This window comes from Populus euphratica, unplaced genomic scaffold, assembly GCF_000495115.2.
Source record: "Populus euphratica unplaced genomic scaffold, PopEup_1.0 scaffold6.1, whole genome shotgun sequence".
In the NCBI taxonomy this organism is placed as follows: Eukaryota; Viridiplantae; Streptophyta; class Magnoliopsida; order Malpighiales; family Salicaceae; genus Populus; species Populus euphratica.
The window spans coordinates 2,912,456-2,933,979 of NW_011499849.1; the positions used below are offsets into that span (position 1 = coordinate 2,912,456).

Below are 21,524 nucleotides of genomic sequence, written 5' to 3' on the forward strand. Positions count from 1 at the left end.
TTGTAAGACATCTGGATAGGCTTGAACGTGAATATCCTCCATGGTAAAAATTGCCCGTGTGATAAGAAGTTCTCTGAATTTGTTCGAATTAAATTACTACCATAAATAAAATGAGACACCAGATTAGTGTTTTTGTCTTTTATATGTCCTCTGCACATCTATAAATCGGCTCTCTCCTGCTCTCTCCATGACTAGAATAACTATTTCCATTACCTTGTATTATGTTGTGGCTAACACCTACTCACAAGGGGAGAGAGACAGAGACTGGGACAGAGATGGGAGGGATTCTGGCTTACGTTCTCATCTTTCTCATAAGTGTAGTGTCTTATATAATTAAGATAAGAAAAAAGAAAAAACCCAGTAAAGGAATTAAGCTTCCACCAGGATCAATGGGTTGGCCTTACATTGGAGAGACTCTTCAACTCTACTCTCAAGACCCAAATGTCTTCTTTGCATCCAAACAAAAAAGGTGGTTTTGTGTGTGTGTGTGTGTGTGTGTTTATCATTTTAAGTATTTCCCATATTTTCCATGATGATCATCTGATCAATATGTAGTTCTCTTCAGTCTTTATGAGCATTCTTGTGCATGCAATTGCATTTGGTGTCCTTGGTGATATAGGTATGGAGAAATATTCAAGACCCACATTCTTGGTTGCCCGTGTATTATACTGGCTAGCCCAGAGGCAGCTCGGTTTGTGCTTGTGACTCAACCTCATTTGTTCAAGCCAACATATCCCAAAAGTAAGGAACATTTGATTGGTCCATCAGCTCTTTTTTTCCATCAAGGAGATTACCATATTCGTCTAAGGAAGTTGGTTCAGAGCTCCTTATCTCTGAATTCAATCCGAAATTTGGTTGCTGATATTTCAACCACAGCAGCCTCTACCTTAGATTCATGGGATGGTGGACATGTCCTTAACACCTTTCAAGAAATGAAAAAGGTCAGTTGATGTGGTTCAATTTGTAGTCAATATTTCACACGAATGATTGGATCAATTTTTTAATGGTACTTTTCTACCTTTGATATCTTGCTACACCCAGACTATATCCTATGTGGCTTTCTTTAAGTATTTATTCTTAGTGAATATTTGTATAGTTTTATATTCCTTGCCCATACAACTGAGCACTTTTTAAGGTTATGTTTGTATTATTTTTATACTTCTACTCGAGAATCATTATAGTTCTCATGGATTTGTCCTTTACCTTCGCAGTTTTCTTTTGAAGTAGGAATACTAGCAATTTTTGGCAGTTTGGAAGCCCAATACAGAGAAGAAATGAAAAGGAACTACAGAATAGTGGATAAAGGCTACAATTCCTTTCCAACAAGCCTCCCAGGAACTCCTTACAGGAAGGCAGTGCTGGTAAGCAAAACAAACAAGAGTACATTTGACATCAGATTTTGTTCAATTCTGTTTCATTAATTGCACGTCCTTTGACAATCACCGACTTAAAATAATTTCTCAAAAATCGATGTTCTTCAGGCAAGAAAGAGATTAGGCAAGATTCTTGGTGATATTATTCGTGAAAGAAAAGAGAAGAGATTGCTTGTAAAGGATCTCTTCGGTTGTCTATTGAACTCGAAAAATGAGAAAGGAGAACTCCTTACCGATGATCAAATAGCGGATAACATTATTGGAGTGTTTTTTGCTGCTCAAGACACCACAGCTAGTGCCATGACATGGATTGCCAAGTATCTCCATGACAACCATAGAGTTCTAGAGGCTGTAAAGGTACGATTAAGAACAAGCCAAATTATCAGCAGAGTCTAGAACAAGACTTTCTCCCATCTGTTTCGTCTCTGGTTATGAATTCTATCTTTATAAAAATACAGTAAATGTAGTAATTGATGATAATTAATGGTGATGCTGTCTCCTATAGGCCGAACAGAACGCAATTCGCAAATTGAATGATGAAAGTAATCAGCCATTGAGTTGGAGTCAAACGAGAAACATGCCATTTACTCAAAAGGTACGTTACAGAACTGTGTTCACAACTCTTTCAAGCACAAGGCATGAATTTCGTTGTAGTTTTACTTATTTGCCAAGAGGGATGCCATTTTGTTGTTACAAACGGCTAATAGCGAGAAACTACGTACTGCCAGGTTGTGTTGGAGAGCTTGAGAATGGCAAGCATTATATCCTTCACGTTTAGAGAAGCAGTGGCTGATGTCGAGTACAAGGGTAAGAGGAAGAATAACTCATATCTATGTTTTCAGTGGAAGCCAAATGGGCTTTGGACTACACTGAGGGTATTCCTAAATCCATCCTATCTTTCCAGCGATTCGAACCTAACTCCCAGTAGAAATCACAGAGTCCCAACGCTATGTTATCCCTGCAGACCAACACACATGTATTTAGTAAATAATCCTACTTACACGGAGTGGTCAATTGAACTTATATTGGATTTGGCAATGATTCTTTCAATTTATCATAGAAATTGACATTTGAGGAAAGTGACTGACCCTGAAATTTTTGTGACAGGGTACCTGATTCCCAAAGGTTGGAAGGTGATTCCTTTGTTCAGGAATACTCATCACAATCCAGAATATTTTAGAGATCCTCAAAAATTTGATCCAACAAGGTTTGAGGTATGAATAGCCATTCACCTTTTCAACCCCCCTTAGCCAAAACAACAGGGTAGTTTTTGGGTTTGTGGCCGAGGGAATTTCTGTTCTGTTTTTTCTAATCCTCATTCTATACCCCCCCCCCTCCCCTCTCCCCCATTGGTGTAGGTTGCACCAAGACCAAATACATTTATGCCATTTGGACGTGGACACCATGCTTGTCCAGGAAATGAACTTGCCAAGTTGGAGATGCTTATCATGATCCACCATTTGCTCACCAAGTTCAGGTGGTGTTGAAAATCACGACAACTATTTATTGAATGTGTTGTCTGTCTGCTGTTTGGTTAACGAAAATGAGATATCCTCCTGTCGGTCCCTCCAATGGGACTTTCCTAAAAAAAAACTGTATCATGGTATTGATGTCCAAACACTAACCACTGAATTTGCAGGAACTCGTTTTCCTGTAACAATACGTTGGATCTTAGATTCAATGTTTTATCACCTCAGTAAGATCAACATATGTAAAAATTATTAGAGAGGACGCTGGAGATCTGTAACAATTCGCAGGAACTCTTTTTCCTGTAAAAATATTGCCCAATCTCTGTACAAGACATTGACGAGGGCTTTTTGTATTTTGGTTCGCAGGTGGGAAGTGGTGAGATCTCAAAGTGGGATTCAGTACGGCCCGTTCCCTGTGCCATTGCATGGACTTCCAGCCAGATTTTGGAAAGAACATACCAGCTAGGATATAGGTGCTCTAGATAAATAAGCTGAGATGCTATTTGCCTTTTTAGCCGAGTATTTGTTATTTTTGCTCCTAATTAGCAATAGTCCTGTTTTTTCGTCAATGCTTTCTCTTGCGATTCTCATTGTGACTTGGCCATTGTATATAACAAATATGCGTGTATTCTGTGTAAGTGCATCTGCCATATCACTCCAAAATTTCATAGTTTTACATGGAGAAATTATGAAAAAACTATGTATAAAGAGATGATTAAATATTTTTCTTCTGTGTTGAGATAAAAATCTAACACACGATCTGCTCGAGATGGCATTGAAAATGGATAGGGATGCTAGTTATTTGGGCCTGACCCAAAAAATTAGAAAGTCTTGCCATTTGGGCTATGCTTTGTTAATGGGAAGACTCTATTAAAATTTTGTTAATGGGAAGATTTCCAAGTTTTAATGAAAAATCTATTAAGTGACTAATATGCTTGCAAAAATACAGTTTTATATGTGTTATGTTCTGATTTGGAAATATACCTTATAAGGTGCAAATTGCGTTTATGTGATGGTTGGAAGAGTCTTAGTCCAAAGCTTAAAAAAAAAACTTTATTTTTGCACCTACATAATTGTATAAATAAAATTTAAACAAAATGTCGGATCATTACTGACCAGTGCGATTTTATTTGATATACCACCAAAAAATAAAAAAAATAAAATTGTGCTGATTGAGCTTTACCCAAACAACCCTGGTTGCACGTGCCTCCCAGCAATTTTTGTTTTTTGAAACTTTACATTTTCTCTTTCCCTCTCTCATTTATTTTGCCCGGTACTGATAATTTTAATGCAGCGCACAAATGTTTTTGCCATGATAATGACATTGTTTCAGAACTTGTTCTCCAACTCCAACAAAATAACAATGCAAAACAAATGAGTGATTCTCTTAAGAAAATGTAGACAGATGACAGAAAAAACTAAAGCAAGCAAAAGAAACCCGAATAAGAACTTTGAGAGTACCAGGCTTACTTTTTTTTATTATTAAATATTCAATTTAAATTATATATATCTTATCTAATTTTATAACCTTGAAATTTGAACATGTAAACATTCAGTAATTTTTATTTTCTAAAAAAGCTTGAACTCATAACTATTAAAAAATAAATTTAAAATTTGATCAATTAAACTACTCTTTAAAGTTTGAATACCAAGCATATTTACCTCATTTCATCAATTTTTAAATTGTTGAGTCAATTTCATTTAATTATTTTTTTATTAGAATATTTTTGTTATCTTTTTAAAAAAGATATGATATAGATCAAGTTAAATTTAAAAACCTACTAATCAACTAGGTTTAGCTGAAAATAATATATATTTTTAATTAAAATTAAAATTTATTCCAAGTTAAATTTTAAAATTATAAATTTTTATATATAAATTTATGAAATCGATTCAACATATCAAATGGTTAAGCAATCATGAACAAAGTTATCATTACTGATCTTACTGATGCAATTGTATGGCAAAAGAGCAACCGGTAATTTTAAGTTGTGTAATTGAATGAATTAGATTCTAGATGTGTTTTTTTTAAGTTATCATTTTAAATTTTATAAGCTTGAAAATTATTAAAAATTTATATAATTATTAGTTTTAATATTTGTAAGATTAATCAAGCTATACGTAATTTAACCTGAAAATTCATATTTATTAAAAAAAAAAGGAATTGGTTCTCCAACAACTCACCCATTTTATTTTACTGATATAGCTCGCTCCTTCTATACGTATTTTTTTGAGGGGGTGGTAATGCGCAAGGCTTGTTTTATGAAATGGCTGAACCAGAAATTATTCTTTCTGTAGCAATGTTAAATGTCAAATTATATCTCATATTGGATATGCTAGAGCATGCAGATTAAATCAAATTTTAAATCCTAAAAACATTACAAAGTGTTAAAGTGGGAGGACAAAATTGAAAAGAAATAAAGTTTAAAATCCATGTTTAGTATTTTTTTTTCAAGGAATAAAATGAAAAAAAAGAAGAGGATCCCTATGGATTACACTACAACAACCCATGCGATTGAAATAGAAAGAAAAAATTTTAAATTTTTATAGTAGAAAATATTTTTCAAGAACTAAACAGGGGAAAATAAATCACTGTGGACTGCTCCCAGAACCCACGGGGAAGTTTTTAGAAGATTAAAAATAACTGCAATTATAAAACAACTCTTTTTCATAATTTATTTTATAATTGTAATGTAACTGTAACGGCAATGAACACCGCAACATTGAAATAAAGGAAGAAGGGGCTGAGACCACTGCGGCTAGAAGCAGGCTCTATAATGCGTAAAACCTAGAGCCCAGCGGTGGCTCTAGCGGCACAAGTGCACAACAATGGATTCTCCTTCTGTTCTGGCATGGATAAAAAATGAGGTTTTGGATCCACCGAGAGACTCTAATGGTCAAGTAAATGCGTATCAGTTCTCACTGGTACTGCAAAGTTAATTTCCTGCTTAGGTTTATTAACCTTAAAAAAAAAAAAAAGAGTCTGCTTACTTTCCTGATCTTAGACGAACTGAAAAATATTTGTTTAAGATTCCTATAATGTGAATGTTTAGGATTGTGGTAATTTTTTAAAAAAAATATATATTAAAATAATATTTTTTATTTTTAAAATTTATTTTCAATATCATCATTTAAAAATGATTAAAAATATATATATATATAAAATAATTTTTTTATTAAAAATTTTAAAAATACAATTAAACTACAATATTAATCAACACCTCGACCTCAATTACAAAACCATACTAGTTTGTGTCGGTAAGACAATTGAAGAAACCGACCTTGTAAGGTAAGGTAAACCTTGTTTTTAATTCCTCAATTGTATATATATTTTCAATTAGGTCCTAAACTTACAAGCATTATCAGTTAGGTTCCAAATATTATCTACATTTCTCAATGGAGTCTAGTCTTCAGTTTTTATTAATATTATTTGAATAATGAGCATACTTCATGCAATAAAAAGATATCAATCCGAAGAAAGTGTGGTCGAAGTTAATGGAAAAGGACAATTTAGAATTTCCTGAAATATTTGAAGTCAAATTGATAAAATTTATAGGATCAGGATCCCATAGAAAAAAGAATATATTGATTAGGGATTAAATTGAGGTCGACCTAAATTAGAAGGAAGGAAAATCAACCAACCAAGTTGAGGAAAGAGGTTCCCGAAGGTGAAGGACAGGAAACACGTCGTGACGGGAAATAAATTAAGAAAATAGTAAAGCATAAGAAAAAACAAACAGGGTGTTGGGATGCGTGTTCCACCGTGACCTCCTCCTCCACCTCATTATCTCATCATCTACCTCGATCAAACTACCATAAGCAAAATCCGTCGACCCCAACCCCATCTAATTCTTTGAAACAAGATAATAACCCACAAAACTAAATTCTATATATTTATCAATCTATCAAAGCAGCAACATAACATATTGGCAATGGCTACTACAGAGCTAAAGTCAGACGCCATTTTTGAGCTTTTGAAGAGGTTCCTTGGGACCGAAGAAGGTATTGCTGTCAAAAATAAGGTTAACCTTGTCTATCAATTCAATATCTCCCCCAAGGTAACCCCCCCTTTTTTTCTATGATTGATTGTGTATGTTTAGATTGTTTTCTTTTCGTTTTATGGTGATTTTCTTATGGGTTTGTGTTTTAGAAAATTGGGATTGATGAGGTGATTTACACTATTGATCTCAAGAAAGGCGAGGTCATCAAAGGTAGTGGTTTTTCCATTAAGTTTGCTTTTCTTCTGCTATCCGATTGGAATTTTGGTACACACACAAAGCTACGTCTTGCAAATAAATAAAATGGGAGGTTCCAATATGTTTTTGGCCCTATTTCTTATTTCATGACCTGTACAACCGGAGATCAACTAAAAAAAACTTTTTTTAAAAAAAAAAATTGGTTGATGAAAGGAGAGGATCTTTAGTATGTTGAATTAGTATACTGGTCCCTCTACTGCAACCAGGACTGATAGTAGATGGTGTATGAACAACTGATGTATAAAAGCATGGTGATGGAAGCATTTTCGCTTTCTAGTATTCTGAGGTTTCTGCTAGGTGAGAACTACAAGATCTTGACTTTCTTCTGATACGCTTTGTTTTTGGGTGAGATCAATCATACAATGCATTAGATACTAGAATTTTTCTCTCTTACTCGCGCTCGCGCACACACAATTGTCCTTTTTGTTGAACTAGTGTAATTGTTGATTGTGCAAGATTTTTGAAATTTAGGGCAATACGAAGGAGGGAAACCTGATGCCACATTTTCCTTGAAGGACGAAGATTTTATAAAGCTTGCTAATGGAAAGTTGAATCCCCAGATTGCTTTCATGAGGTGGGAACTTTAGCTGTTTTATTCTATCCTGCCTTAATTCAATTTGCTGCTTGTTTTTTATTTGCCTCCTTCATTTGATGTAAGCAGGGGTGCTTTGAAGATCAAGGGCAGTTTGAGTGCTGCGCAGAAATTCACTCCCGATATCTTCCCGAAGCCTGCAAAGCTGTGAGCTAGTACCAGGAGTGTAGAACTGTTTGAAAGCTGTCCATCAACATCTGTTATTGTTGATGAATTCATAAATTGTTTTTTTCTTTTTCTTTTTTGTCATGTAATATGGGGACTAGATTGGAGGCAGTAAGTCTATAGCAATCTATAAATAGCTCCAGAATCCTCTCTGTTGATCAATTTGCATGTCCTTCTAGTCTCTCGGACTAAACCATTAGATTGTGCAATCATTAATTTGTTCGTATCGCATCTGTGTCTTGAAGTTCACTCCTAAGTTGCATAATTTATTATCTAATCATATGCATATTCCTGTGAACCACATTGAAATGTTTGTCACCTTGAACTTTTGTTACTGGTCTCCTTAGTAGGAGCTAGGAGCTACTACCTTGAACTTTTGGACCTGGGACAGGGACTAGGGGAGAGTTAAATCAATGCTTGCCTAGTTGCTTCTGGTGTCCAATAAACGTTATTGAGTGAGTTTCTGATGGACAACGCTATGTTTGAGAGAAAATATAAAGAAATGCAGTGATGGATGTGCTGATCATAGTTGTCTCTGTCTCATCTGTGGGGCATTTAACTCGGAGCCTGTGCTCCGGACAAGGGGTGAGTGGGTCTTAAATGGGAGGATTTGGAAAATTTAGCGGGTGCTGCATTTTTGCTACTTGAAAGCATCTAGTACAAGCTTCCTGGCTGCCTCAGTTTTGCTGTTTGGTAATTGTTGGTTCTATTCTACATATCGAAAGAGGAAAATCTCTCGACTGGCTGAACTAATTTAGAATCCGTGGGGGGCGGGGGAGGGATTGCCAAACTTTTGAAGGGCCTGGTAGGGCTTTGATACGCTTCTCATCAGCGACCGGATAGTCGTCCTTAACTCCCTCTCTGAGCATACAGGCTGACCGCATTCTTTATCGGTCTGATTAGTTGTCTTTGGAAGAGCAAATCAACAAATTCTGAAGTCTGAACTCTCAAAAGCCACTACCCAACCAATAGTTACCAATTTCCCATGAGTACACGCTGGGGGGGTCTTGCTTTTCAGCAAATTTTGGGGCTCTTGCGTGGCTTGTTTGGTTTAACCAACAAGGTAACCCACGTTAAAAATATTTTTTTATTTTAAAATATATTAAAATAATATTTTTTATTAATTTATTTTTAATATTAGTATATCAAAATAATTAAAAAATACTAAAAATTTTAATTAAAAAAATAATTTTTTTAAAAAGCACGGCATAATCATATCAACAAACACACCCTTCAAATTGATTTCTTACACAAAGAAGGTGCTGATTTTATAAATAAATACATGTTTTGGTATAATTAAGTGATGAAAAGACAATATCCACGTCTAATAAAATGAATTAAAAATTAAAAATTATATGAATAAATAGCAAGAAAAGTTGTTATTGTCAATTCAAGACTAAAATAAAAAATTGATCTTTTTTTTTAAGATGCAAAAAATAGATGCCTATGCAAATAGTTTATTGCTATTGTTCCATTCATTTTATCCATGATTGTGCTGGGTAATTTTTTAAATATATTTTAACAACGGTCTCTTACAATTAAAATAAATATTTTTAAGAAAAGCTACTATTTAAATTATTTTAAAAATATATATATTTTATTAAACGAACAATTATTTTTTTATTCATGTAATTCTTTTACTAGAATATTTTTTTATCAGTAGCTTGTTTTTCTAATTAAGAGTAAAAGCAATTAAAATTATTTTTTGTAACAATTTTAATAGCTTAACACAAGTAACAAATTATCTCTTCAACCTAAACAACATTTCCTTATCAATGTATTTTTTTTTAACAAAAATATTATTTATTTATAAAAAGCATTGTTTTTAAAATAAAAAACCTATAATGATCTTAAATGCATGTTACAATTACAAAATATTTGAAATCATGTCTTGAAATTTTGTATACAATTGAAGAAAATTTTTTTTTTGAGAAAATTTGGTAATGAATTTATAATAAATAATTTGAGAAAATTTGGTAATGAATTTATAATTAAAAAAATATCTTGATAATTTTTTTTATTTTTATTGAATATTCAATATAAAAAATTTAAAAAGAATTTGCATATTATATTTATATATAATAATTAATAAAATAATTAGTAATATTATTAAAAAATTGCTATAATCTTATTTGAAAACAAAAACAAACTAAATGGTATTTAATGAAAAGTATTTTAAGCATAATTTTAATTATTTTATTTATAATTAGATTCTAATTAAAATTTAATAAAAGATAAATGGTTAAATTAAAAAAAATAATCAATCACATGGACTTGAAAGGTTGGACTCATAAACCTAGCTGGAAAACAAAGCTTGGGTATGTATAGGCCTACAAGACGAGGTTTGCTCACCCAACATTTTTATTTTGGTTAAAAAAATAGGATACATGAAACGTTGTTAATTTTTTTTAAAAAAAAAGTTAATGATGATGTGTCATTTTTTATAATAAACAATGTGTTATTAACAAATAAAGATTTCAACCACTAGAAATGATTGAAAAATTAGATTTCAAGTTTTGAAACCCTAAAAATTTATTTTTTAATTGTATTTCTCACTTGACAATACCTACACACATTCTAAGCATATAAATAAGCACATTCTAAACATATAAATAAGCCAGTTTTAGACATCAAATCATCCTAAATCAGTTAAAAATCCAAAATTAAACAAAATAATTTTTTTGCCAAACCTTGATTTACTTTTTTGGGAAGATAAAAGTAAACAAATACCTCAATAAAACTTTTCCTATCAAGAGAAACCTAATGATACCAAGATTGATATCTTTTGTTATTGGATTATGGTTAATTGACAACTTTCCTTTTCTTTTATCATTTTTTATGGCTTTTTTTTTCTTCTCTCAAAAATTAGGGATTAAAATGAATAAAAAAGAAATTAAGGACCTAAACACACTAAACTAAAAGGATAGGGACAACTTATGACAACATTCAAATTTTAAGGACCAAATTACAATTTTGTGTGCCCTTTGTGTTGGAGGGCTCCTTTTCTTCCTGGATATCAACTCTGGTCCTTCATCTTTCAACTGTTTTGAGTGCATAAAAGCACTGAAAACAGAACTTAGAAGGACTTAATTGAAAGGGAAAGAAGTTTTAATGACTAAAGTTGACAACTGTAAGATTTTCAGGGACTTGAAGTGAAAAAAAAAGAAGCTCAGACAATTAGCGTTTTGGGTGTGAAAGCCCGTCTTTTAGTACATGGTTAATTATCTTCGCTAGCACTTCGTGCCTTGTACGCCTCACGGTTCTTTTCCTATCCTCCTGTCTTCCTTCCACAATGAGGGCGTGTGGCCGGCTTTAAGCGAAATGCTAGCAAAACTCTTTTTACACTTGAAATCCGCCATTTCTCTTACGTCATCGCATCCACATACATCCCATCCCATCCCATCCCATCCCGTTCACATTTCATTTTCGATAACTGGCATTACCATTTCAAATTATAAAAATCGTCAAATCGTGTTTTTTATTTTTTTTGTTTTAAATTATTTTTAGTTAAATTTTTTTTTTAAAAAACGATCAGTTTAAACCAGTCTTTTAATTTAACTTTTTTTTTTAAAAAAAAAACGATCAGTTTAAACCAGTCTTTTACGTTCCTATTACTAACAGTAGATTCATATATTACGTTCCTATTGCTAACGGTAGATTCATATATTGTGTAAAAGATACAGAAACAACATCAAATGCATATGATCCACTAAACACTGATTCGAACAAATCACGTGTTAAAAACTATCTAAACCATGATTAATGCCTACTCTAAAGACTACCACAGGTAGCTAGCAAATTTAAGAGAGAGAGAAGAATACGGGGTTGGAAAAATTGAAACCAACCATGAATACCTATGCACTCTCATTCATCTGTGAACGCGCTCGAGCACAAACCGGCTAGTGCAGTGATGATAACTATAAAAAAGATGAGCTTTTTCTGTCTTTTCAGACCTCTCGCCCCTTCTTATCTTCTTCTACGTTACTATTTCAGTTATGGCCTCCGCTGCTTTTAGTTTACATAAGCGCACACACCTTAGAATTCATGTCTTTGCCCTTCAATAACTTACGCTCCCTCCTTTGTTAAATCTATCCCATCAATTAATTCTGCTGTTTCCTGAATTATCCATCGTTGCTTCTGTTATGCGGATGCTGGGTTGGCTAGTTTAGGAGTCCAAGTGCCTAACATCAACAGTGCTCGAATCCAATAAAGAAAAATTCTGTCATCTCTAGAGTCGTCCACTTAGTCAAAATCAATTAGGCCATCAATTAGCAACGACTTCTAGCATTGATTGACTATGACTTTCACGAGTTATCATGGACAACTTGGTTTCCCCTTTGGATTCTTACAGCACCAACACGCCAATGAGACCTATAAAAAGAGACAGCATCAAAATCCATCACCCTAAACATAACAAACAGAATGAGATTTCTCACTTTCTGCTTCTTCTCTCTCTTCCTCTCAGTTTTCCCTTTGTTCACTTCCTCTGCTTTGTTATTTCAGGTAAGGCATGAACCACCCAATCTTATCCCTCTCAAATCCTAATCGATTTTGTACATGTAAATTTAATTGTTCATGGGTTTGGTGATCGTGTGACAGGGGTTCAACTGGGAGTCATGTAATCAGGCAGGAGGATGGTACAACACACTAAAGAACTTAGTTCCTGATTTGGCTAATGCTGGAATTACTCATGTCTGGCTTCCTCCAGCCTCTCAGTCAGTTGCACCGCAAGGTACTTTATGAATAATTGTTCATTTTAAGTATCATTTCTTTATTAATTGGTTCTCATGTGTTCTCTGTTACAAGGTAGAAATTTTGTCTCTGATGCTATTTACTTACCTGAATAGTAACTTCGATGGCAAGAGGTGTTTAGTTATTGCATTTAATTTGAATAAGCATGTGATTTACAATTAATAACGAAGAACATCCGAGTTATGTTTAAAAACAAAAAAACCTGACAGAAAGTGACCATTTGGTATTCTTTATTTGATCTTTGAATTCCTTTTCAGAAGACATAATACACCCTCTACTTAAATTTCTTCTAGGATATATGCCAGGCAGGCTTTATGATCTGAGTGCATCAAAATATGGATCTCAGGGTGAATTGAAATCACTAATTGGGGCTTTCCATCAGAAGGGAATTAAATGCCTGGCAGACATTGTCATAAACCATAGAACTGCTGAGAAGCAAGATGGGAGAGGAATATGGTGCATTTTTGAAGGTGGAACTTCTGATGATCGCCTTGACTGGGGGCCGTCCCTCATTTGCAGTGATGACACTGCCTATTCTGATGGCAAAGGAAATCCTGATACAGGAGGTGACTTTGGAGGTGCCCCTGATATTGACCACCTCAATCCTAGAGTTCAGAAGGAGTTATCAGATTGGATGAACTGGTTAAAGTCTGAAATAGGATTTGATGGATGGCGATTCGACTTTGTTAGGGGATATGCTCCTAGCATTACCAAAATTTATATGAAAAATACTTCACCAGATTTTGCAGTTGGTGAAAAATGGGACTCTCTTGCTTATGGCCAGGATGGAAAGCCTGTCTATAACCAGGATGCGCACCGTGGTGGACTAAAAGATTGGATTCAAGCAGCTGGTGGTGCTGTCACAGCATTTGATTTTACAACAAAAGGGATACTTCAAGCTGCTGTCCAAGGAGAGTTATGGAGGTTGAAGGACTCAAATGGAAAGCCACCAGGATTGATTGGCCTGTTGCCACAAAATGCTGTGACTTTCATTGACAATCATGACACCGGGTCTACTCAAAAGCTTTGGCCATTTCCATCAGATAAAGTCATGCAGGGATATGCCTACATTCTCACTCATCCTGGGACCCCATCCATTGTAACTTCATCTCCCTTTTTTCAATTTGTTTGTCCGTGCAATAATACTACTATCATGCTCTTTAGCATGTCATCTGCCAGTTTTTGTAAACTCTTCTCCTCTTTTCGCCGTTTAATATATTAGGAAACTCACATATAATATTCCTAACTACAGAAGCTTTCTATGTTTTGCAGTTTTATGATCACTTTTTTGACTGGGGCCTAAAGACAGAAATTGGCAAATTGACAACAATTAGGAGAACTTCTGGGATTGGTTCTGCAAGCACTGTGAATATTTTAGCCTCTGATGCTGATCTTTATGTGGCAGCAATCGATGGTAACGTGATCATGAAGATTGGACCTAAGATGGATCTTGGAAACCTTATTCCCTCAAACTTCCAGGTTGCTGCATCTGGAGCAGATTATTGTGTGTGGGTAAAACAGTAAATACCAGGATACCGTAGCTACATATGTATCAAACTGCTTACAAGAATAATTCGTTGTGGACAACGAAGAATTAATTTTTGCATGATCTTAAGGTGTCTCTGCTTCATTTCTTCTGTTTTCACAGTTATACGAGGCAGGAGTAGTAAATAGACGTGTATGCAATGCTTCAGCATTCACATTGTGATTCATCCATCAATCACAGACAGAACAACAAGATGAGCTTAGCTAACACAAACATCCATAAACTGTCATCCTTAAATTATAAATTTTAATGAAAAAATAAATGTACTCTTATATAATATAACACAAACATCCATAAACTGTCATCCTTAATTTATAAATCCTAACGCTAACCCTAAATTCCCAAACTTCCTTCTCAGATCCCCCCACCCGACCATCCCATTATGTTCCCCGGCAAGACCATCATGTTGATGACTTCAGATAGAAGGGCCATTAAACCAATGTCAATATCCCCATCGGCCAAGTCATTTCCTAAACACACAGCCCACCATAATCAACTGAACAAAAGTTTCTAATGTAAGATTCCTCTCTTTCACAAGGTTTCTGAAATTCGTTTAACAACTCTGACTAAAAATAGACAATTGTTGTCGCACACATTTAATGCACTAGGAGAATTTTGGTTAACTTTCTGCTGCTTGTTTTTCCAGATGAAATAGAGTTTTGTGATTTTTTAAATTTTTTTATTTGAAATTTTTTTATTTTTTTTTAGTGTTTTTGGATAATGATTCGATTTTTTTATTTTTCTTGCAAATATTCAGAGCTTTCATAATGTGAAGAAGGTGTCATCATTGAGTTCATCAATATGTATATCAATTTCCTCCTCTCCACTATCCCTCCCGCTTAAACAATGTTCCCTCAAGGAATCAATTATATTTACATGCATTTCTCCCAGCAAAAACTCTAATTCTCTACCAGCTTTCCAGGCTTTGGCATAATGTCATGCATTTCTCCCAACGCAGAATTCAATTATCTACCTAAATTGAGCCTCTTTTCATATGTCATTCCTAGCTTTCCAAGCTCTGACATGATGTCATGTTGGAAAGAAGTGACTTTCCTCTTTTTTGCCGGAGACATTTCAGCAGTTTTAAAGTCTTAATGAGCGCCTAAATTTGATGATTTTAGGGTTTGTGAAATTGGAAAGGTGGTACTTTTAGGGGGGTTCCAGATAAGAAAAGGAAAGCGAGATCTGTCATTTGTTCACTGAATTTCATCTCATTTAGTTTTTGTAAGATCTGACTTGTTGGGAAAATTATTCTGAAAGGAGATTTATTGGGATTGGGTTATGAATTTCGAGGAGTTTTTTTAACACAGTTTTGTAATTTTGATACTGTAAGAGTATTTTAATATTAATTAAAATATAATGATAATTTTATAAAAAAATTAGATTTTTTTTAATTTCTCTTGCATTTATAAAGTTCCTGTAATTTTTTAATCAACGAAGCATGATGAAAAAAATGACTAAAAGTAAATCCCTATAAGAAGCCAAACCTGAAGCAGCTCCAATTTCAAATTTAGAGCTTGGCGCTCTAACCAATCCCTCTCTCGTGCTCTTTCAAAAAAACCTAAACTCTAATTCCTCTGTAAGAATCGAAAATGGGGGGCTCTCAAAGCCGTGAAGATCTGGAGCTCTCAGACTCGGACACAGAGAGCCAACAAGAAGAAGAAACGGAAGAAGAAGAAAACTACCAAGATGTCAGCAATGAAACCCCAGAAAAATCATCTTCCACAGGAAGAAACAGACCCAAAACCCCATCTTCTCTTGATGAAGTCGAATCCAAGCTTAAAGCCCTAAAACTCAAATACCCCTCAACAACAACCCGAACTCAGCAGAGTCCTAACTCTAATTTTAAAAATGGTGTCAAACTTTACCTTCATATCGGCGGTAACACCCCAAAAGCCAAATGGGTTACTTCAGATAAGTTGACTTCTTATTCTTTCATCAAGACCTCAAAAATTAATGGTCAAGATGAAGAGGAGGACTCGGAGTCAGAATCTGAAGGAGTTTCTTGGTGGGTTTTGAAGGTTAGTACAAAAATTAGAGCGAAAGTCGCTGTTGAGATGCAATTGAAAACATTAAAGGAACAGCGCCGCGTTGATTTTGTTGCTGACGGTGTTTGGGCTATAAAGTTTTTTAGTGATGAAGATTATAAGGTTTTTAATAGCAAGTACCAGGAATGTTTGTTTGAGAATACTTTTGGGTACGAGTCCAATGAAGCAAACAAGGTTAAGGTTTACGGGAAGGATTTTGTTGGGTGGGCGAACCCGGAAAAGGCAGATGATTCTATGTGGGAGGATGCAGAGGATGATTTCTTGAAAAGCCCTGGATCTGTGACCCCTGTGAGGGGAAATCGAGATCTGCAAGAGGAATTTGAGGAGGCAGCCAATGGAGGGATACAGAGCTTGGCATTGGGTGCGCTGGATAACAGTTTCTTGGTGGGTAGTTCAGGGATTCAGGTCGTTAAGAACTTTAGCCACGGGATTTATGGAAAAGGTGCTTATGTCAATTTTGGAAGTGGGAATCATAGGAGTTCTTCGAATTTGGTGCATTCGACTCCTAAAAAGGCACTTCTTATGCGGGCTGAGACTAATATGTTGCTTATGAGTCCGATGAATGAAGGGAAATTGCATTCTACTGGTTTGCATCAACTTGATATAGAGACAGGGAAGATTATTACTGAGTGGAGGTTTGAAAAGGATGGAACTGATATTACCATGAGGGATATTGCAAATGATAGCAAGGGAGCACAGTTGGATCCGTCAGGATCTACATTTTTGGGATTGGATGACAATAGGCTTTGCAGGTGGGATATGCGTGACCGGCATGGTATTGTTCAAAATCTTGCTGCAAGTAATACTCCTGTTCTGAATTGGACTCAAGGACATCAGTTTTCAAGAGGGACTAACTTCCAGTGCTTTGCTAGCACAGGTGATGGATCAATTGTTGTTGGGTCTCGTGATGGAAAGATTCGATTGTATTCAGGCAATTCGATGCGGCAGGCAAAAACAGCTTTTCCTGGCCTGGGATCACCTATTACTCATGTTGATGTTACCTTTGATGGGAAGTGGATATTGGGCACCACCGATGCATATTTGATCCTTATCTGCACTCTTTTCACAGACAAGGATGGTAAGATGAAGACTGGTTTTAATGGTCGTATGGGTAACAGGATTGCAGCTCCGAGATTGTTGAAGCTGACTCCTCTGGATTCACATCTAGCTGGAGTTAATAACAAGTTCCAAAAGGCTCAGTTCTCTTGGGTAAGTAGACTTGTATCCCTTTTCATATTGAGTTGTCAATTCTTGTGGTGCATCTTCTGTTTAATGCATATGATATGTATGCAATCCTACCATGACCATGAGATGCATAAGTTATTGGTGATACTTGGACATAATTGAATTCTTTTTTTTCCCTTGATCTTTTTATCAATGCCTAGACAATTCAACATGTGAATTCATTTGCTTTAAATGCCAAGCTCTGTAGGTTCCTAGGGCAGAATTTTGTGGATAAGCATAATGAAAATAGATGTTAATTTTATTTGCCTTATTTTGGTTTGTTCTCCATTTTACTAATTGTTTTCCTTCTCCGCGTGATATGTTATGGATTTGTTGCATTAGTGACAAATGTGAGATTTAGCAGAAACTTCAATGGAGTTGTTGCTTTAATGTTTTTTTGCTTCTTCAGAAAGTTTTAGGGAGGTGGAAAATGGTTTTAGTTAGCATGTATTTCAGGTAGGGCTCCTCCCAGGCTCCTCCTACACGATTTCTTACTAACCCTTTTTTTTTTTTTTTATCTATAACATAGAAAAACAGTGTTCTAGCAGGACCATTTTGAAGGAATTATACAATACCCGTTGCATTTAAGAACGTCTATAACCATGCATATTTTTAGATTCTAGAAGTAAGAAGTGTCCGGCAGTGTGTGGCTTCACCTTTGTTTGTAGATGAAATATTGTTCTATGTGATCTCTTTCTGTTAAAAGGGTATAGGAATGATCCTTTTAGGCTTAAGTATTGCACACTTGTTCAAGTCACTTAATTCATGAGGATTTGAATTTGTTCTGGGATTAGTTGGTTTTTTGCTATGAATTTTTCTTGTTGCATGAGCTTTAGATTCATGACAGCTATTTCCTGATTGTTTTGCTAAGGTCATCTCTTTAATATATCCTTGATAGTGTCGAATCCTTCAAGCAATGCTCTGTGCCCAACTTGTATGTTTCCCATTAAAAAATATAAAAATTTCACCCAGTTTTGGGTGCTTGATGAACTTCACCAAAAACAAAATTTAGAAATTTATTTTTTCCTAGACCTTGACGCTGAAGCCTTAGTTGGAAGCTAAGTATTATGGAGTGGAAAAAAGCTGTTCATCAATCAAGTTTCATAGAGACCTACGCCAGTGAAAGACCATGGTCATATTCCAGCAATCACAATGATGATGCATGGCACTGAAACTTGTTCAGATGAACCTTACACGTCTAAAATTGCATAATAAGCATTAACAACATATACTTGGTTGTGAAACGATATACTTCGTGACAATCCATTTTAATATTTGTCAATAGACGCTCTTGCTTTAGTCAAACGAAATAGTGGGGCTGTGATTTCTATTGCGTAGTTCCTTTTCCCCTACTGTACTTGCATATCACCTGAAGTGTCTGCTGTGATGGTCTATGCATGATAATTTTAACATTATGTGAGTAAAAAACTTTGGCAGGTCACAGAGAATGGGAAGCAGGAGCGCCATTTGGTTGCAACAGCTGGCAAGTTTAGTGCGATATGGAACTTCCAGCAGGTAAAGAACGGTTCCCATGAGTGCTATCGTAATCAAGAGGGCTTGAAGAGCTGTTACTGCTACAAGGTAGTCCTTAAGGATGACTCCATTGTTGATAGCCGTTTCATGCATGACAAGTTTGCAGTCAGTGATTCTCCTGAGGCTCCACTGGTGATTGCAACCCCCATGAAAGTCAGCTCATTCAGCATATCCAGCAGGCGCTGATTGCTGAATATTGCTCCCCAGTTGATCACTCTCTCGGTGTCGGAAATGCTTTTCTAAAATTTCTGAATTGTATTTTTTAATTTTTGATTAACTAGGTATGTTTGGATTTATCTTCCAGGAAGAATGATATCTAATTACACTGTATTTGGAGTTTTACGTCAAATTGCTAGTATTTTGATGTTTCCTATCTTGTTGTATTGCTTCTCATTGAATCCGAAATTCCTGTCTTCAGCGGGTTGGAGTGCTGTCGTGATTTCTTGTTCCTTTTCCCCCTCCTGCTTGTTGTTGTGAAGTTAGGCTGCCCGGCATCCTCCCTGGCTGTTTGACTGGCCATCATAAATTTAGTGGGAGTTTGTGGGACCATGTTGTCTTCGTATGGATGAGTTCTTATTTTGGATGGTAGTTGTATACGTAGCTATGATGGATGCCTTCGCTAACCACTCGCTTGTATAGGGAGAGGGAGAGGAGAAAATGGCTGTTGCAACGGGTAGAGCTTTCCTTATTCAGCCATGTTTTTCTTCTTCGTTATGCTCCTTGTCTAAGAACATAAATAAGTCATCATATGGTGCAGAAGATGTGTTTTGCCCGCCAAACCAGGAAGCACTCCTTGCCCAACAGCGACCCACATGGCTTCCTGGGCTTGATCCTCCACCATATCTTGATGGAACGTGAGCCGCTCACTGTGCTCTGTCTAATTCTCGACCTGAACTTGAAAATTTCTGTTTGTTGTTTATGTTTTGCTTATCTTGCTCTGTTTCTCTAAGTTTAGTTTGGCAGGAGATTTTGGGTTTGACCCACTTGGCCTTGGAGAGGATCCGGAAAATGGTATGTGAAGGCAGAGTTGGTCCGTGCTCGCTCGCTTTGCCACGGCCGGAGTTGCGGGAATTCTTTTCACAGATGCGAGTTTCACAAAACCCGTCTCGGGGTTAAAACTAGTGCTGAAATAAGTCATTAAGTGATTGTAAATATAAACAATCAAATGTATAAATTATATTACCTATAATATTAGAATTTTTTCATGTTATTTACTAGTTTTTTTATAAGTATAAATATTATATATGAGATGTTGTAATCTTTTTTTTTTTTTTTTTAAGTTTGATGTAAAAACTCCAAAATGTTATTTTGGTACTCTTTAAGGAATTTGTAATATATTATTGTAATGTATATAATTATATTATTTTCATATATTTAATTGAATTAGGAATTATTGAATTATTATGGCACTGACATGAAGTTGTTAAGAGTGACCCTAAGTATATATTATGAAATCATTAGTCTAAGAAATGTTAAAATTAATTAGGGTGAGTCTAAGGGTACCTGTGTGGTTATGAAATTATATTGTAACGTTGTTTTATGTAGGAAATAACAAGATAAAATATTAAGTAGGGTTTTGTATCTCAAGATTATTAAAATGAATTTTTTTAATTTTATAAACCAAGATAGAATTATAAATATAAACTTGTTTTCATTATAATTAATATAAATAAATTGATGAAAATATTTTTTTAAATTTAAAGAAAATAATAATGCCATTAAACTTAAAATACTATTGTTTGGAAATATATTTAAGTACGTATATTAATTTTTTAAATTCACGCACCATGTGCTCCGTTTCTTTAACCCTCTTTGATTGATTTACATAAACTTATTATAAATTCCTATTTAGAAAGGTAATTTTCATATTCATTTGATTTGATGTAACTCTAAATCATAATAATTTAGAGTAATCTCTGTGTTTTGCTGATCACACCCTCAGGTGAAACGGTGGCAGATCCTCCATAAAACGACAACTTTCTGAAATGTGAGGCCCTCGCTATCCACCGAGACAGAGTACAAGCATCCTTCTATTGAAAAGGTTAGGAAGCCCGGTCATTAGTTATTGGGCTTTATGAGAGCTCATGTTCGGCCTGCTAGCTAGTCCGAAAGATACGAAGCTTTATAATGAAAACAGGAACCCTTGATTATAAAAACTTTTGATTATTTTTCCTGCACCCGCAAAAGTATTACTTTAACTGCTGGTAAGAGTTTATTATTTCAAAACAAACGGTACAAATAACAGTTAAATTAATTTATCAAATGAACTTGAGCCAATAAAAAATAACACACACACACACACACATATAATAAAAGTATCTCAATGCATATACTCCATATGACTAAAAAACCTATTTTTGTTTGGAAATAGAAACAAATATAAATTAATTGATAGCCTTTTGTTAATACCATAAAGATTCAATCTAAAAGAAGCTAACTATAATATTCATTAATACCAAATTATTTGATTATCACCATGTATTTTGATTTGACTTTTATCCACGTGATTGTATATTTTTTTTATTATAATAAAAGATTTAAGCTTGAATTATTTTTTTTTTAAAGG

At 34.8% G+C, this 21,524-nt stretch overlaps 4 protein-coding genes across 8 annotated transcripts; all 4 read left to right on the top strand.

Moving 5' to 3' along the window:
• Positions 1-143: 143 nt before the first annotated feature.
• Positions 144-3,492, top strand: LOC105120629 (abscisic acid 8'-hydroxylase 4-like). 3 transcript variants are annotated; one of them, XM_011018908.1, is made up of 10 exons: positions 144-469; positions 620-941; positions 1,212-1,361; positions 1,482-1,730; positions 1,879-1,968; positions 2,102-2,180; positions 2,481-2,587; positions 2,732-2,850; positions 3,013-3,116; positions 3,209-3,292. In XM_011018908.1, exons 1-9 carry the CDS (start codon positions 222-224, stop codon positions 3,071-3,073), a joined length of 1,425 nt encoding a protein of 474 aa, XP_011017210.1. In that variant the 5' UTR covers positions 144-221; the 3' UTR covers positions 3,074-3,116; positions 3,209-3,292. The 3 variants fall into 3 exon arrangements, with proteins under 3 accessions (XP_011017210.1, XP_011017209.1, XP_011017208.1); XM_011018907.1 differs by lacking the exon at positions 3,209-3,292 and having other exon boundaries at positions 3,013-3,153; XM_011018906.1 differs by lacking the exon at positions 3,013-3,116 and having other exon boundaries at positions 146-469; positions 3,209-3,492.
• Positions 3,493-6,520: 3,028 nt separating this feature from the next.
• On the top strand, positions 6,521-8,083 carry SCP2 (sterol carrier protein 2). Its single transcript, XM_011018905.1, has 4 exons — positions 6,521-6,900; positions 6,993-7,053; positions 7,570-7,672; positions 7,760-8,083. Exons 1-4 carry the CDS (start codon positions 6,775-6,777, stop codon positions 7,839-7,841), a joined length of 372 nt encoding a protein of 123 aa, XP_011017207.1. The 5' UTR covers positions 6,521-6,774; the 3' UTR covers positions 7,842-8,083.
• A 4,165-nt stretch (positions 8,084-12,248) lies between these two features.
• Positions 12,249-14,237, top strand: AMY1 (alpha-amylase-like protein). 2 transcript variants are annotated; one of them, XM_011018903.1, is made up of 4 exons: positions 12,249-12,358; positions 12,455-12,587; positions 12,865-13,706; positions 13,880-14,237. In XM_011018903.1, exons 1-4 carry the CDS (start codon positions 12,278-12,280, stop codon positions 14,129-14,131), a joined length of 1,308 nt encoding a protein of 435 aa, XP_011017205.1. In that variant the 5' UTR covers positions 12,249-12,277; the 3' UTR covers positions 14,132-14,237. The 2 variants fall into 2 exon arrangements, with proteins under 2 accessions (XP_011017205.1, XP_011017206.1); XM_011018904.1 differs by having other exon boundaries at positions 12,250-12,358; positions 12,901-13,706.
• Positions 14,238-15,603: 1,366 nt separating this feature from the next.
• Positions 15,604-20,172, top strand: LOC105120626 (protein CYPRO4-like). 2 transcript variants are annotated; one of them, XR_841396.1, is made up of 3 exons: positions 15,604-17,410; positions 18,863-19,812; positions 19,914-20,172. XR_841396.1 is itself a non-coding variant. In XM_011018902.1 (2 exons), exons 1-2 carry the CDS (start codon positions 15,746-15,748, stop codon positions 19,142-19,144), a joined length of 1,947 nt encoding a protein of 648 aa, XP_011017204.1. In that variant the 5' UTR covers positions 15,604-15,745; the 3' UTR covers positions 19,145-20,172. The 2 variants fall into 2 exon arrangements, 1 of the variants encoding a protein (XP_011017204.1); XM_011018902.1 differs by having other exon boundaries at positions 18,863-20,172.
• The last annotated feature ends 1,352 nt before the right edge of the window (positions 20,173-21,524 follow it).

What these genes read in the sequence shown, in the direction of transcription:
- LOC105120626 (XM_011018902.1), top strand. Translation starts at nt 15,746, where the DNA reads ATGGGGGGCTCTCAAAGCCGTGAAGATCTGGAGCTCTCAGACTCGGAC. An exon ending in AAAAGGCTCAGTTCTCTTGG is followed by an intron (nt 17,411 to 18,862) that starts GTAAGTAGACTT and finishes AAACTTTGGCAG; the next exon opens with GTCACAGAGAATGGGAAGCA.
- AMY1 (XM_011018903.1), top strand. Translation starts at nt 12,278, where the DNA reads ATGAGATTTCTCACTTTCTGCTTCTTCTCTCTCTTCCTCTCAGTTTTC. An exon ending in CCTCTGCTTTGTTATTTCAG is followed by an intron (nt 12,359 to 12,454) that starts GTAAGGCATGAA and finishes ATCGTGTGACAG; the next exon opens with GGGTTCAACTGGGAGTCATG. An exon ending in TCAGTCAGTTGCACCGCAAG is followed by an intron (nt 12,588 to 12,864) that starts GTACTTTATGAA and finishes ATTCCTTTTCAG; the next exon opens with AAGACATAATACACCCTCTA.
- LOC105120629 (XM_011018906.1), top strand. Translation starts at nt 222, where the DNA reads ATGTTGTGGCTAACACCTACTCACAAGGGGAGAGAGACAGAGACTGGG. An exon ending in TTTGCATCCAAACAAAAAAG is followed by an intron (nt 470 to 619) that starts GTGGTTTTGTGT and finishes TTGGTGATATAG; the next exon opens with GTATGGAGAAATATTCAAGA. An exon ending in ACATGCCATTTACTCAAAAG is followed by an intron (nt 1,969 to 2,101) that starts GTACGTTACAGA and finishes ACGTACTGCCAG; the next exon opens with GTTGTGTTGGAGAGCTTGAG.
- SCP2 (XM_011018905.1), top strand. Translation starts at nt 6,775, where the DNA reads ATGGCTACTACAGAGCTAAAGTCAGACGCCATTTTTGAGCTTTTGAAG. An exon ending in GAAAGGCGAGGTCATCAAAG is followed by an intron (nt 7,054 to 7,569) that starts GTAGTGGTTTTT and finishes TTTGAAATTTAG; the next exon opens with GGCAATACGAAGGAGGGAAA. An exon ending in CCCCAGATTGCTTTCATGAG is followed by an intron (nt 7,673 to 7,759) that starts GTGGGAACTTTA and finishes TGATGTAAGCAG; the next exon opens with GGGTGCTTTGAAGATCAAGG.